Source organism: Colletotrichum gloeosporioides, assembly GCF_011800055.1.
Source record: "Colletotrichum gloeosporioides strain Lc1 chromosome Unknown consensus_13, whole genome shotgun sequence".
Classification (NCBI taxonomy): domain Eukaryota; kingdom Fungi; phylum Ascomycota; class Sordariomycetes; order Glomerellales; family Glomerellaceae; genus Colletotrichum; species Colletotrichum gloeosporioides.
Window position 1 is genome coordinate 1118831 of NW_025544658.1, and position 14426 is coordinate 1133256.

General features: G+C 52.6%; 4 protein-coding genes across 4 annotated transcripts; 2 read left to right on the forward strand and 2 right to left on the reverse strand.

Moving 5' to 3' along the window:
• Positions 1-121: 121 nt before the first annotated feature.
• Positions 122-1729, reverse strand: GCG54_00002727 (NADH-ubiquinone oxidoreductase 51 kDa subunit; the record flags this gene model as incomplete). Its single annotated transcript, XM_045402810.1, has 3 exons — positions 122-294; positions 370-1357; positions 1457-1729. 3 exons carry the CDS (start codon positions 1727-1729, stop codon positions 122-124), a joined length of 1434 nt encoding a protein of 477 aa, XP_045269428.1.
• A 399-nt stretch (positions 1730-2128) lies between these two features.
• Positions 2129-2758, forward strand: GCG54_00002728 (uncharacterized protein; the record flags this gene model as incomplete). The annotated part of the gene is made up of 2 exons (XM_045402811.1): positions 2129-2518; positions 2567-2758. 2 exons carry the CDS (start codon positions 2129-2131, stop codon positions 2756-2758), a joined length of 582 nt encoding a protein of 193 aa, XP_045269429.1.
• Positions 2759-4479: 1721 nt separating this feature from the next.
• GCG54_00002729 (Zinc metalloproteinase nas-7) lies at positions 4480-5799 on the reverse strand (the record flags this gene model as incomplete). The annotated part of the gene is made up of 3 exons (XM_045402812.1): positions 4480-5238; positions 5300-5446; positions 5500-5799. The coding sequence occupies 3 exons, from the start codon at positions 5797-5799 to the stop codon at positions 4480-4482; spliced, it is 1206 nt and encodes a 401-aa protein (XP_045269430.1).
• A 7356-nt stretch (positions 5800-13155) lies between these two features.
• GCG54_00002730 (Digeranylgeranylglyceryl phosphate synthase) lies at positions 13156-14112 on the forward strand (the record flags this gene model as incomplete). The annotated part of the gene is made up of 1 exon (XM_045402813.1): positions 13156-14112. One exon carries the CDS (start codon positions 13156-13158, stop codon positions 14110-14112), a length of 957 nt encoding a protein of 318 aa, XP_045269431.1.
• Positions 14113-14426: the final 314 nt, after the last annotated feature.

Consider the following 14426-nt stretch of genomic DNA (forward strand, 5'->3'; position numbering starts at 1 on the left):
ACAAGCCAGGTCTGTCTGAACAAAGGAACGCCTGCGCGTGAGGGCTCTATCACAATGTACGATACTAATATATACAAGCCCTCTGGCGCGAGTCTACCACCATGCGAACCCCCTCAGCCTTTTACTGTCCCGGCGCAACCAACTTGCCCTGGGCCCGGGCATCAGGGTCCCAGCCGCCGGCCAGCGCGTTGGCGCCGCCGTTCTGCTGGGCAAACTCCTCCATCCTCTTCTCGAGCTCGGGGCGGAAATGCCTGATGAGACCCTGAATGGGCCAGGCGAAAGCCTCGCCGAGAGCTGCAGGTCACGTTAGCATTGGGTGCAGTCAAAATCGTTGACATCATTGACGTCATGGAGGCGAGTCAAACATACCGCAAATGGTGTGGCCCTCGACCTGCTTGGTAAGCTCCTGCAGCATGTCGATCTCGCGCGGCCGGCCGCGGCCCTTCTCGAAGCGCTTCATGATCTGGTCGGTCCACTTGCTGCCCTCTCTGCACGGCGTGCACTGGCCGCAGGACTCGTGGGCGTAGAAGTGAGAGAGACGGCTGATGGCGCGAACGACGTCGGTGCTCTTGTCCATGACGATGACGGCGGCAGTGCCGAGACCGGACTGGCTGTCCTTCAGCGCGTCAAAGTCCATGAGCTGGTTGTCGCAGATAGTCTTGGGGAGGATAGGGGTGGAGGAACCGCCGGGGATGACGGCCAGGAGGTTGTCCCAGCCGCCGCGGACACCACCGCAGTGCTTGTCGATAAGCTCGCGCAGGGGTATCGACATCTCTTCCTCGACGGTGACGGGGTTGTTGACGTGGCCGGAAATGCAGAAAAGCTTGGTGCCCTGGTTACGCTCGCGGCCAAAGCCTGCGAACCAGCTGCCACCGCGTCTGCAGATGGTAGGGGCGACGGCGATGGTCTCGACGTTGGCGACGGTGGAGGGGCAACCGAAGAGACCGACGGCGGCGGGGAAGGGAGGCTTAAGACGGGGCTTTCCGGGCTTGCCCTCGAGGGACTCGATAAGAGAGGTCTCCTCTCCGCAGACGTAGGCACCGGCTCCGCGGTGGATAAAGACATCAAAGTCGTAGCCGGAGCCGCAGGCGTTCTTTCCGATCAGACCGTCAGCGTAGGCCTCGTTGATGGCGTTCTGGAGGACGGCGGCCTCGTGCACGAACTCTCCGCGGATGTAGATGTAGGCGGCAGTGGCGTTCATGGCTCTGCCGGCGACGAGGCATCCCTCGATGAGCTTGTGGGGGTCCTTTCGCATAATCTCGCGGTCCTTGCACGTTCCGGGCTCGCCCTCATCGGCGTTGACGACCAGATATCTCGGCTTGTTATCCTTGTCCCAGTCCTTGAAGTTCATAAATGACTGTTTGGCGATGGGTTAGCATCAATTGTGACCCGGCGGTGCCTTCCCTTGATTGCCGCGGCAAATAATCCGCAAGCCAAAGCGCTGTGGCGACCTTACCCATTTCAATCCGGAGGGGAAGCCAGCGCCTCCACGTCCTCTCAGACCAGAGGCCTTGACCTCGCTGATGATCCAGTCGTGGCCCTTGAGAATGATCTCCTTCGTCTTGTGCCAATCGCCCATCTTCTTCGCCGAGGCCAGAGACGGAGGCAGGCGGCCGTACAGATTCTGGAAAATACGGTCCTGGTCTTTGAGTCCGCCATAGGTTCGTACTGTCGCAAAGTTTCGGGCGGCCTGCGCGGCCTGCGCTGGTAACCGCTTCGGGGTGGCCATCGTGGGCGTTTGGAGGGGAGAGGTCGGGGGTGGATGGGGACGGTTGGGTCGGTCGGAGGATTTCGTCGTCGTGGGAAGCGAAGCTCTGCTGGGCCGGGTCGATGATGCTTAGTTTCTGTTGGCGTTGATTGGCCAATGCGGGTCGCTGAGTCAGCTGGACAGTCACGTGTAGGTCATCCATGCATCAACCGGGGTTATGCACTGGGGAAGGCTCTGGGGAAGAGAAGCTGTCGCTGCCCCACGGCAGTCAGTCACTGCTCATCCATTACGAATTATCGACGCGTCGACAACAGGCATCTTGCAGGGGCCTGCGATCGTCGCGCGGCTCAAGAATGCGTCTTTTACCGCCACGAAAATAGACATTATCTGGGCCGGAGCATCCAGCGCACAACGTTCAAAATGTCGTCTAACAAGCGGCATTCTATGCTGCCCGCCGTCTCCAACACCGGCCCGCGACCACCAGTCAACTTCTCCTCCTCCCTCACCGTGTCCGACAGCGCGATTCTTGTCGGGACGCACTCGGTTACGATCCAGTCCGAAAGCGTGCTGCACCCCCGATGCAAGCTCGAGTCTACGAACGGCAGCATCCTGATGGGCCGCCGCTGCATCGTCCACGAGCGAGTACACATTGGCGCAATTGGAGATGAAGAAGCCAGCGGAGGCATTGCGCTCGGCGACTACGTGATAGTAGAAGTTGGAGCTGTTGTCGAGGCAGGAGGCACAGAAATCGGGTCGGACACGGTGATCGGAGTCCGATCTCGGATCGGCCATGGAGCTATCATTGGCAAGGTTGGTGCGACGCCGTGTACGACAGAAGAGAGACATTAACGGCTGTAGAACTGCACGATATCGCCCCTCACCGTCATCAAGCCCGGCGAGAAGATTCCCGACTTCACCGTGGTGTATGCGAACGGCCAGAGACGGACGGATCGACGCGGTATTGCAGATTTGAGGCACAAGGCGCAGGCGCGGCAGATTGATGTGCTGAGGAGGCTGATACCCAACAAGGCTGAGAAGTGGCTGAGTTAACAAAGTACCATGATGATACCCCGAATTTACGTCCATTAAGCTTGCACTTTGAGAAGATGATTCAGTATCAGGGGTGCCTGCGCAAGGCAGGTGCTGCCCAATTGTGTCCCCGGATGTCAGCAGGCTATCGTCAAGCTTGTCCACGGGGTCGTCAGGGAGCAGGGCTGACCTACATGAGATCGAGAGCAAGGGCATGGACCCAGCTGTTCCTCTTGCTTCGCCTACCGAGACCTTTCATGATGATTCTTAGCCTGCCTCTACGCTGGTGAACCACATCCTCACCATCGGAATAGGGGCTGGTTGACGCCAGCAATGAGACTTACTTTGCTCCATAACAACAGCATCAACGAGTCTCCCTGCTAGATGCACCCAGACAGTATGGAACCACAGAAGTCCAAGGTGTGGTCTCTTCCAAGCTTTCCAATTGGAACCTATTTAGATGGAGGGCCTTGGCAGGAGATTCGATGCTTCGTATTAACTGCGTTTGTTTACTTCTGCCCTTGCCGGCAACTGCATGATTCTGAATGTATCACATCCTGGATCACTGACGGCCCGAACATTTCAGCATTACACTTAGACTCTCGTTATCGCAACAAGAAAGCCGATTCCAGACTTTCTAACAACAGTCAAAAACGACAACCTCGTCTTAGGTCGTCGTCGTAAAATAGGTGTCTTAATTGTCATTGTCTCTGAAACAAGGTTAATCTATCACGGCCCAAGCTGAGGAACACCACCTCCAAGCTGGCGGTACCGTTTGTATGCCGCCAACTGCAAGGAACATGATGTTACCAGTGTCGTCATGAGGTGGTATAGTCGCCGGTATGTCCTTGTACAAGGCAAAAGGCGTCAGTCTCGTCATGTGCCATATGATGGTGGAATCAGCCATTGCTAGACCAGGGTTGTTCCTCACCATCTGGGCGGGAATTCTTGTGGGGTTTCTTTCAGCAGTTTTGCGATCACGCGAGAACGAAATAGACATCAGTGACGACGGACAATTGTATCAATACACAAGGATCCCCAATTCGGCTTCGCAAATCCCATGTTGTCCGCGAGGCTCCTGTCGTCAACACAAGCTGTGATGAATAATGGATGCATGGCTCTAATTCTTGGCAGCCCTGCGACAGCCTGACAGGCGGGACGCGACCAAAAATAGCCCCTCCTTTCCACTGCAGAACCAGGTCTTAGGGGCAGTTCGTCTCTTCTCAAGCGCGCGAAGTTTAAATAGACAGCCCTAGCATGACACAGCTGGACCATCCTTAATCTCATAGGGCGCTCTGGGCAAGCTCCATCCCGGCCAACACAGGCGCAGCCGCACAAACACGGATCGCATTCAATCTTAGCATGAAAGCGGAAAGAAATTGCAACTTCAAGCAGCCTGTTCGAATTGCAAAGTTGACTAATCATGAACAACGGGATTGCATTTCCGATGGTGAAGACATCATTCGCAAACACATTCTCAGGACGCTGCGACCACGCTCAGACATTGAACTCTCGAAAGATGCGATGAACTGTTTGAACATGAAATATGGACTTGAACTCATATTATCTACAAGATTAAATCGAAGCTCCGGTTTCCAGAAAGCCTGTCCGCCGAAGAGGAATCTTTGCGCGGCATCTTAACCAGCCCACCGATCAAATTTCACGGGAACGCCGCAGGACCTCCTGTCGCCCACTCGTTTTGAATCCGGGGAACCCCTGTCCGTATGGTGGGGGGCCTGGATTTAGTGCGGATGGCAGACCCAGAGGGTGTTGTCCGTCACGTCGATAGCCTTGCTGTCGACCTGCTTGCCGCTGCCGTCAAAGGGGCACACGCGGCGCAGGCCGCACTTGATATCGCAGGCGCCCTCGTTGTCGCCCTTGCAGAGCGCGACCTCGTAGCGGCTGGCGTGGCGGTCGTAGTCCTTCTTGCAGCGGTTGGTGGTGACCTTGTACTGCGCGCGGGGCCCCCAGCCGTTCAGCGTCGTGAAGCCCCAGTTGTCCGTGTCCATGTCGTTCCTGTTGGCGCGGCAGTTCTGGTGCACGCCAACGTGGGTGTAGCCATTGTTGCGCATGTACTCCTCGGTGAAGTAGTCGAGAATGAAGGAGTACGACGAGAAGTCGCCGTTGGCCGGGATGGACCCAGGGAGGCAGTCTGCGACCTTGCGGGTGTAGTACTCCTCGCAGCCGTAGCCCTTGTTGACGGCCGTGAAGTCGTTGTCCGTGGGGGAGTCCCAAGGGTCGATGTTCTTGTCCGTCACCGTCTCCATGGTGTGCTTCATGCTCTTCTCGCCGACGAGCCATGTCCACTTGGTGTCCTTTGCGAAGCCCTTGGAGTTGTACAGCATGATGGAGTTGTAGTCAAAGGGAACGGAAGTGTCGGCACCGGTCCGGATGTCAAACTGATCCAGGTGGTCCTTGTCGATACGATCAGGCAGAATGCGGATGTACTGGTCTCGGTCGGGCCGCTGGTGCTCATGGGTGAGGCCGATAACGTGGCCCAGCTATTGTACGATACGAGTCAGCTGAGTTTTCAGCGAAGCGCACACGATGTTTGTCACGAACCTCATGACCAGGAGTGCCAGCTTCTAAGCAAGCCTTGTAAGTGCCGACACTGATGAACTTCTCCCATGCGTTGGGGTAGTCGAGGTTTACAATCATCTCGCCTGAGCCAGGGGAGCCAAGTTGCTGCGCGTAGCAGCCGTCATCATACTAAATTAAACCTGTGAGATGGCGATCTTGAGGTACTTCGGAACCTTTCTCACCTTCTTGAAGTTCACCCAAGCCTCGTGGTTTGTCTTGGGAACGAAGCGGATGCAGGTGGACTGTTCCCACTGCCTCATGGCACCTCTGATTGAGTCGGACAAGTCGTGGGGGAGGCCCTCCAGGATGTAAGGAACGGTCGCAGCATCCCACAATCTATAGGGTGCCATTGAGCCACGCTTTTCCATCGACATGGCCTCGATTTCAGAACGGTTGAAGATGTTCTCAGGGAACACAGCGGCTCGGGTGGGATGCGCGAGCGCCAGGGCAACCGCCGCCCCCTTCATGATAGTAGAAGCCATATTTCGAAGGATGTAAAAGAATGACGATTTAGAAATGAATGACAGATCTCTCTTAAAGAATGATAGAGATCGGAATTGATGTTGTTCGCACAAGCGATAAAGAGGCAGAACTCTAGCAAAAAACGTAGGCTCGCCAGTACTTATACCAAACTTCAAACGGAACGATCGGGGCTTCAGGAGAACGGAGTTTGCGGACCTTCAGTGCGAAATGGCAGCATGAACAGCCAAGAAGCCGCACGCAAGCCGGCACTGCCACGCGAGCCCGGATCCGAAAGAACTCCTCGTGCTTGAATCATGAGAGATTCTACGAGTGGAACACACACACCGCGCCTTTGGCGTGAAGTCAAATAAAGATGTCACGACTCGTAAGGCGCTCCCGGACCAGGACTCGTCCTATGCACGCGATGGGATACCCCATCAACAGTTGATAAACCCCAGTAATTAAATTGACGATCTACCAATGCGCCTTAGTCCACGAGTCCTCCTTTATTTTGAATAGCGACCAGTTCAGCAGAGTGTCAACCACGTCGTCGATCAAACACCATTTGGATTCTCCCCCACCAGTCGGAAAACACCGAAAAAAAGCTTCGAACGTAAGCCCTTACTCGTGTCATCGCAGCGGATAGACCAGCGTCAAAGATGCTTAAAGAAACACTTTAAACATACGTTGTTCTCGCGTGGAAAAGTTCCGATGTTTGGGATAGTAAGTAACCATGGGAAATGGGTAATGCAATCAATCAACAGCAAGTCAACGATGCTGCTTACCAACACCATGAAGGTCTAAGAACGTGTGTGACCATTCAGCCCTCACGATTGCGGCAGAATGCGATGGAAGATACGGGTCTATTACGAGATCTGTAGAAGTGAGGCGAGTCTTGCTTGGCAAGGGAGAACTATGTCGCCTGTGTCAATTTGAAATTCAGGTCCAAGGACCTACTCAAGCAGGCTTTACCAAAGCTACTGCCCAATCTCAATAAACCAGCATAGGCAGATTATTCGCTTCATCTCTGGGGTCTTCCAAATCATTTCAGGGAAAGCTCACACCCCGTTCTTCAATGTTCAGTTGTCTTGATTGAAAATTTGTTTCACTTACATGTCCTCCCCGCCCGAAAAGTCAGGAAGCATGCTGTCGTCTCACACTGATGTGATTTGTTCAAACAGGATGAGCTTTTGCAGGACCGCGTTGTGTGAAAGGAAGACCGGTATTACATCTATCTAGTCTGCGAGCCAAATCTTATTCTATCTATTTTATGTGTTCCAAGCCCAGGAACGTCGGACTTGGATCTTGTTCTGTATTGACTTTTCTTTAATCACTTCATGCATAGTACTGCGGAAATCATTCCAACACCAAGGGTGCAAGTTCCGTTCATTTGATGTTCATGATGGAGTTCCATATACTCCTACAAGGGACGGTTGTCGCCAGGAGCACTGTTCAATAGACAGCTGACGAAGTCCTCGAGCTTATCCGCATGAAATTTTCGGCAGCGCCAACAATGAGCAAGTGACGAGTTTTTTTGGTAAGGGGACTTCCAATGGACAAGATGCATGATGACCAGTTGGCGCAAGTCATAAGTCTGAGTATGAGTCAGAGACCCGAGAAATTTCTCAATAACTCAGCTGACGCCCTTGTGTCATTTTCATCCTTGTCGCGGTGAGCAGCGAGTCGCGACCAAGATGTTGACCTTGGATCTGTTGATCTTATTGGTTCACGGGGGGTAGATTGTAAGCTTCCTCTTAGCTGGGGTCTCCTATAAAAGGTCCTCGTGTTTGAACGAACGTCGGGTGGTTACCTCAGCTGAAAGTCAATATTTGTGTGTTCATAGGAGCCGGTTGAGAGTACGGGCCGAGAATCTCTCAACAGCAATGATCATGTCAAACTCGAAAGGTTTAGGCTTCGCCATGGTTCATTGGTTGCGTTAGACTCTCGGATGGGCAATGAATAGCCATAGGTGACCTAGGAGATCGAATATTTTGTTCCTCTTGAGCGCGAACTTGAGCTTCGGCACGCTGGTTTGAACAATAGTGTCGATGTTGCTAGTATAACGGTTTCTGTGTCCGTGAATTCTCAGAGCTAGACCACCAGCCACTGGCCACCGAGTACCATTCTTGTCAAGGAGCTAACCGAGGGGGACAATGTGCCGGATTGATACCGGACTCAGGAGTCTTCTATACCATTTCTATCTTTTGTGGGTTGAACCAGCCGTTTTCAATGTCTCATCCGGTGAGGAATTCCCTCAGAGGGTGTTCAATCGGCTACATATTACATTCGTTGGTAGGCTTTAAACTACCGATTCCACGGGTGCCCATGGTTATCCACGATCTTGGGGTCTTCCTGATGGGCACCCATGGGGGAAACAGACCTATCCATGGATACCCATTAATGACCACCCATATGGGTACCCGTGGGTATTTTAACCGCAAATTCGAGACGCTCTTTGCCGTTGATTCCACGCTCAGTAAAAGCGATTTGATAGGCAGGCTCGCAGTCCGTAGGAGGGTTCAGATCTCTGCTGGGTTGAGCCCCGAGGGGGTGAAATTTGCTGTCTTGGCGGAGAACTACCTACGTCAGGCCCAGTAGTCACTATTTTGGTTCAATAGTCTTATTCTATCATTCTGCTAATTTAATACTCTAATTACTCTTACCGTCCCCGTCCTAGTCGCCATCGTACTAGTTCCAGTGGTCTCCGTCGTTGTCCTCGTAGTTGTGTATGCTCACTACCCAACCAAATAGGGGATCTCATAGCACATGACTGAGGCTGAAGTGGCAAAAAGACAGGTCGACGTAACCAAAGATTCGTTCAGACTGAAAAAACGAAGGTGTAATCAATGAATCAAATGAGATGATCCCCAAGGAGTGTAATGAGATTGCAATCCTCCCAGGTTCAAGGAGTGAAACGAGCGACTGAGACGTGATAATCAGAAAGGAACCCACGAGACGGCGAGCATAACTGATGACATTTACACCACTGAGACACTCCAGAAACAATGTAACTCATATGAGAGTTTCTCGCAGGCTTGGTTCGGAGTATCCAATTGGTGTCGCTCACCAGATTCTCAGCCCACGCTGCCAGACTGCCGAGACTGTCCTGTTGAACGATGAGCCAGACCAACTTCGCTACGATGCTTTCATCACTGAGAGAATCACAGGCCGTCTCACGGTCATATCCAGATATCGACGTTTCTTCGTACGTGGGTTGAGCATCTGGCAGCAACCCTCAACTAGACACGCCTTCGCGAGATACACAGTCTTGATATCTTCGGTTCGTGAGACTTATCAATGTAGCCGAGCGTCATTTTTGCCCTCAGATTCATCTTCAACCTCAGGATGCGCGCAAATCGCGTGTAGAAAGGGTTTCGAGCTGTCGACGGATCGCTCGGGATCGATTAAGTTTGAGACTATGGGGCCTCTGCGGTGGGAAGGCCCGGAGCGCTCTAGCGTCGTCATGATCGCCGATCGGGACTCGCATTGGTATTGAAAGCAGGCTTGCACACGATTGACTAAACGCATCAAGTGGAGACCGGTTGTGGACGACTGTATTTGGCGCGTTTATACTGGCGAGAGTTACTCCGGCTGAGACTTCGGAGTCTTGGCTGGCTTCTTCCAGGCCGTGACAAAAGCCTGAAGACAACTTGGCTTGCCATTAAGCCTTGAAGGTAGTGAATTCTCAAGAAATATTGCATTGAAAGATTTGCAAGATTCTTTGACTCTTGGCGTTTTAGTCCCGCAGTAGCAATGAGCCAATTTCCGTTTAGCGTAATTGCTATTTGGAAACGCCATAGCCACGGGGCTCGTGTCAACGGAAACTACATGCAATAAGAATGCTGTCAATGATATATACCAAAACGATATCAATCTATGATAGATATGAGACCAATACAAAAAAAGACAAATCGACGACTTACACATTTCTTTGCTGTCTTAGAAAGCTACAAGACTAGCTAAAACCAAGATCCAAGTGGCCCAAAGGGCATCCGATGATACCTTCAGTCTCCAAAAACAACATCATATATCATAACGACCGGAGACAGAAAGGGCTTAAGAGTTTGACGGCCCCGTCAACAAAGCATCAAGTATGTGTATGCCCCATTTTTTTCTTGCAGCGATCTTGCTGCCATGACCTTCAATACCACTCGATTTCCCATAAGGCCTTTATTCGAAATCCATATGACAATAGACTTGCTACGTGGATATTGGAATTTGTTGGACGCGAGAAAAATGTGTGAGGCAATTTGGGGTTAGACAACGTATATGTCACAAACTTTAGTAACATAGGAACAAAGTCTGGCTATAATTATCAGTTTGATCTTATTGAAAATGATTTCTTAACTACCAGTGTTTGAAATCTCAATATGACAAACGCATCATCTGGGAGACGGGCTCTCACGCAGCCTTGGAGCTTCATTCGACTTAGGAGAATATGACGCAGGAGAAATTCTCGCACTTCCGGCGCCAGGGCACCACGTCAAGTTCGCCCAGTGCGTGGACGCTGTTCATCAAAGGGTTCCTATACGGGCACTTTGACCAGCGGTCTCTTCCACGAGAAGGATACATTATAAATATACTGCTATGATGCAAGGAATACAGAGAATGAAGGAGTCTTCAAGACAAGTTTCTGCTGAACCTTTGCCTGTTCACTGAACTGGCATAAGACACGGAACTGCAGAAGAGTCAATTTACGACAGGAGGGTGAACTAGCTATTCTACACTGGATGCATGCATTCGTCTGCAAAAAATGGTGTCTTGAGAACCCCATCAGTTTAATTTATGGTTATGGGCTTACTAGAGTAGGAGGTGATTTGGTAAGCCATTGGCGACACTAGAGTGAGCATGAAGCCGCGTCTACTGGCACTCTGTAACGGAAGCCGAGACGATACCGAAGCGCATTATTGGCTACCGTGAATTGGCCAACGCTGGAAACAGGACGATCAGAGTCGGTAAACGCGACTGCCAATTAGTGAATACGAGCCATCCGCATTCCTGCGCCGTCTTCTACTGTCAAAACTTCAGTCAGTTTGGTGCAGCTTCCAAGACTCTTTGCTGTGAACAAAAACAAGGTACGCAGTTTGGTTGACCGTGCGCTCTCTGATGATCTTGGCCAACTTGGGTTTCAACGCCCAGCCTGAACCACGAAAGGGGAAATGAAAACATTCGACGTTGGCCTGATTCGAACAGAGGTCGTCTACAAGGCAGAGATGCCAAAACTCTCGCGTAATCGTCTCATATCCCGGGGGATGAGACTCGTGCCAGTGCAACGTGCCAGTGCAACGCCGACTCCACCGCCCAATTTGCTCGCATCGAGGCCTTGACCTTGCCCTGGGGGCCTCTCAATGTTACTAGTGTATTAATAGACGCGTCGAATGTTCGAATGTTCCACGTGTCTTGCGATGCCAGACGTCCAACTTCGTGCCCGTCATTGTTGAGAAACGCCGGTCGTCGGATCTTGACTGACAATCAACGATTCTATCCTCGGCAAGTGCTGAGTGATCTTGAGGCATTTTGCGCATTTCGTATCTAATGCAGGTCAACAGGCAGCAGTTGAGAAGGGGCTGGGGGCGGCGTGGGCCATTTCATGGATAAAAAAAAATAACCACGACAGCCGACAACAAATATTTGGTTATCAATCCTCTCATGCGACGAGTTCGCTCTTCCCCAGTCAATGATCTGTTGATTGGCGGTGTCGGGCAGACATCATCGCCTGTTGGTTTTCAATGTGACGGATCATATTAGAACCAACAGAGTGTGACACCCATCACACGCAGAAACGATGCAGAAATGCCCCGCATTCGTCACAACCCCCAAGAGGCGCCACTAATAATTCTTCAGCGGCACTTGCCCCCCCTTGCATATCCGTATCGATTTTCCTTGGCCAACCAAGATGTTCACAACGGCGGATACGGTTCGTGCCGTGGGGGAAGCCGGAAGTCGCTGCACTGTGACTGCAGTCGGTCATTACTCGTGTGCATATGTCGACGTTCAAGTCTGGAGTCTCTGGACACCACTCAGGATTAATTACGGAGAGCGACTAGTTGCGTAGATGGTTAGAACCGTTGGAACCCGCATCGAGGAGCAGAAACGTGACCTCGGGCTTAGTCAGAAATCTCGCATCCTAACATCGGACTAACGTGAGAGATTGCCACACTTCAGGAGTGAGGGGGATTGAATCCATGAAAACAGTTCAAGTGTCAAAGTTGTCAACCACGCTGCTCAGAAGCTAGCAAGGGGATGAGAAGGAGCAGCAAAGAGGGGAAGAGCAGGGAAGAGGACGAGAGAGCAAGGGAAAGAGCAAGGAAAATGGTGGGAGAGTCAGGGGTGAGATGGCCAGAAGACAAGGACCAGAGGACTATCGTCGACCGGAGGCTGGTCCGTTGACCGTTGCCGGTTCCACAAACAGTGCACCGACACTCCAACGAGTCCCGACGAGAACAGCCCCGGTCCATAGCAGAAATTTCGGCGCTACGTGGCGCAACTAGCCCCCATTCCGCACTCGCTTCCCGCTTTAAACCGTTGAAGAATTCTGGGCCAAGCCTAGGGTTCCAAACGAATAGGATCAATGAGGAAGTCAGAAGGATCGAGGTGGATGTGCGGGCGAACCAAACTTCCCGATTCCATCTGATCATCGCACGCGTTCTGCGGAATCCCGAATCGCAAACCGTGCGTGCCGCAACGTTAGCCGCCGACGCCGAGGATGCCGTGATGCCTTCGACCGGCATCAATAGCATGTAACCCTAAGCGGGTTGGTTACCCTGCCAAAACGGTGGCCATCAAAACCAGAGCCGGGGGGCTGGGACAGACAGCAAGGTCAGGGAGAGAAGAAGAGGCAGAACTTCAGAAGGCACAGACTCGGGAACCAAACATCATGGACAAGCGTTCAATCTTATATGTGGTAACAAGCGAAGAAGCTAGCAGACGGTAAATACCAATAACCATATTACAAACGCGGACCGCAAACCCGAAACGATCGGTTCTACAAAAGGAAGAGAGAGCGAGAGAGGGAAAAACCTCGAATCCAGATGGGCCGACACGCAAAATGAGGTCCACACCCCCCGGTCTTGGCGGACCTATGGCGGCATTACCATGTCGCAGTCGTATCTTTTTTGCGAGCGGCTTCAGCGGTAGGTCGATTCAGAGTCTCCCGAGATATTGCGACTATCCACATTAATCCACCTGGCGTGAACTATAAATGATGAAGAGACCCAGGGAACTGGGAAGATGGCGTGTCCAAGGAGGATTTCGGATCGGCAATCTGGCGCCGTTGTTTCATGATTTCATTCATCATCAGGCCCTTCCGTCTTCGACCCTCGAGTCTTTGAACTTCTGTCGTCGTCGTCGTCATCTTCCACCTCCCGCAAAGTATCATGGCTGTCCAAACCCTTAGCCCGACGTCCTCCATCGCGAGGTTGCCTACGTCGGCCATCTCCAAGGTCAAGGACGCCTTGTCTCTTGCTCACCTCATCACCGAGAGCAACATCAAGGCCTATGTCCTGCCCGTCGTCCTCTTCGCCATGCTGAGCTTGGCGTCTGGGGGCGTCACCGTCAAGTCCCCCAGCTGGGCTGACGTCGCGGCCTCTTTCCCGAGGGCCCTGCTTTACATCTGGCTCTACGTCTTCCACTTCGACCTCAGCAACCAGAAGGACCCGGAGTCCGTCGAAGAAGATAAGATCAACAAGCCCTGGCGCGCCATCCCCTCCGGCCGTCTCAGCATCGAGGACGCCCAGAAGTGGTACGTCGTCGCCACCGTCCTCCTCCTTGTCGCTAGCATCGCCCTCGGCGGCTTCCCCGAGGCCCTGGCCTTCATGGCCGAGACCTGGGTCTACGACTACGTCGGCGCTAGCTCCTGGTGGGGCAAGAACATTATCAATGCTCTCTTCTACTCGACCGGCCAGCTCGGCGCCACCCGCGTCGCCTCGCACTCCAACAACATGGCCCGCGCCGGCTACGAGTGGTGCGCTCTACTCGGCCTCAACACCCTCACCACCGTTCAGATCCAGGACTTCAGAGACATCAAGGGCGATGGAGCTCGCGGACGCCGCACCCTGCCCCTCGCCATGGGAGACGTCCCGTGCCGCTTCCTCACCGCCTTCTTCATCGTCTTCTGGTCCATGGCCCTGTGCGCGTACTGGCAGTGCACCCCCCTTGAGTACATCATGCCGGTCATGATGGGCGGATACGTCTCGTTCCGCCTGCTCTTCGACCACTCTACCAAGGCCGACCGCATGACCTTCCACATCTACACCCTGGGATGGCTGCCGATCCTCTACTCTATTCCTTTTGTCAGCAAGTTGGGTTTCCTTAGATTTGGAGCATTGAACTAGACGGATAGACAAAGCGCTAGAATTGCATGCATTTGTTTCCTTGGGTGTAAATAGACGACGAACATGATACCTTGAATATATCTCAATACAACTAAGCAGTATCCTATCCAATCCAATGCTCTTTACGCTTAATTACTGTGACGCCGAATGGCGATCGGCGCCTTCACTATATTTCTGTTCTGCGCCGCTCTTTTCTTTGCTTTTGTGTAGTGTTTGATGCGATTGAGGCAAACTCCTGATAATTCTTAGCAGGGGTAGATGCCCAGACTCAGATAAACGTAGGCCGGGCGCCTCACTTAAAACATGGTGCGAAT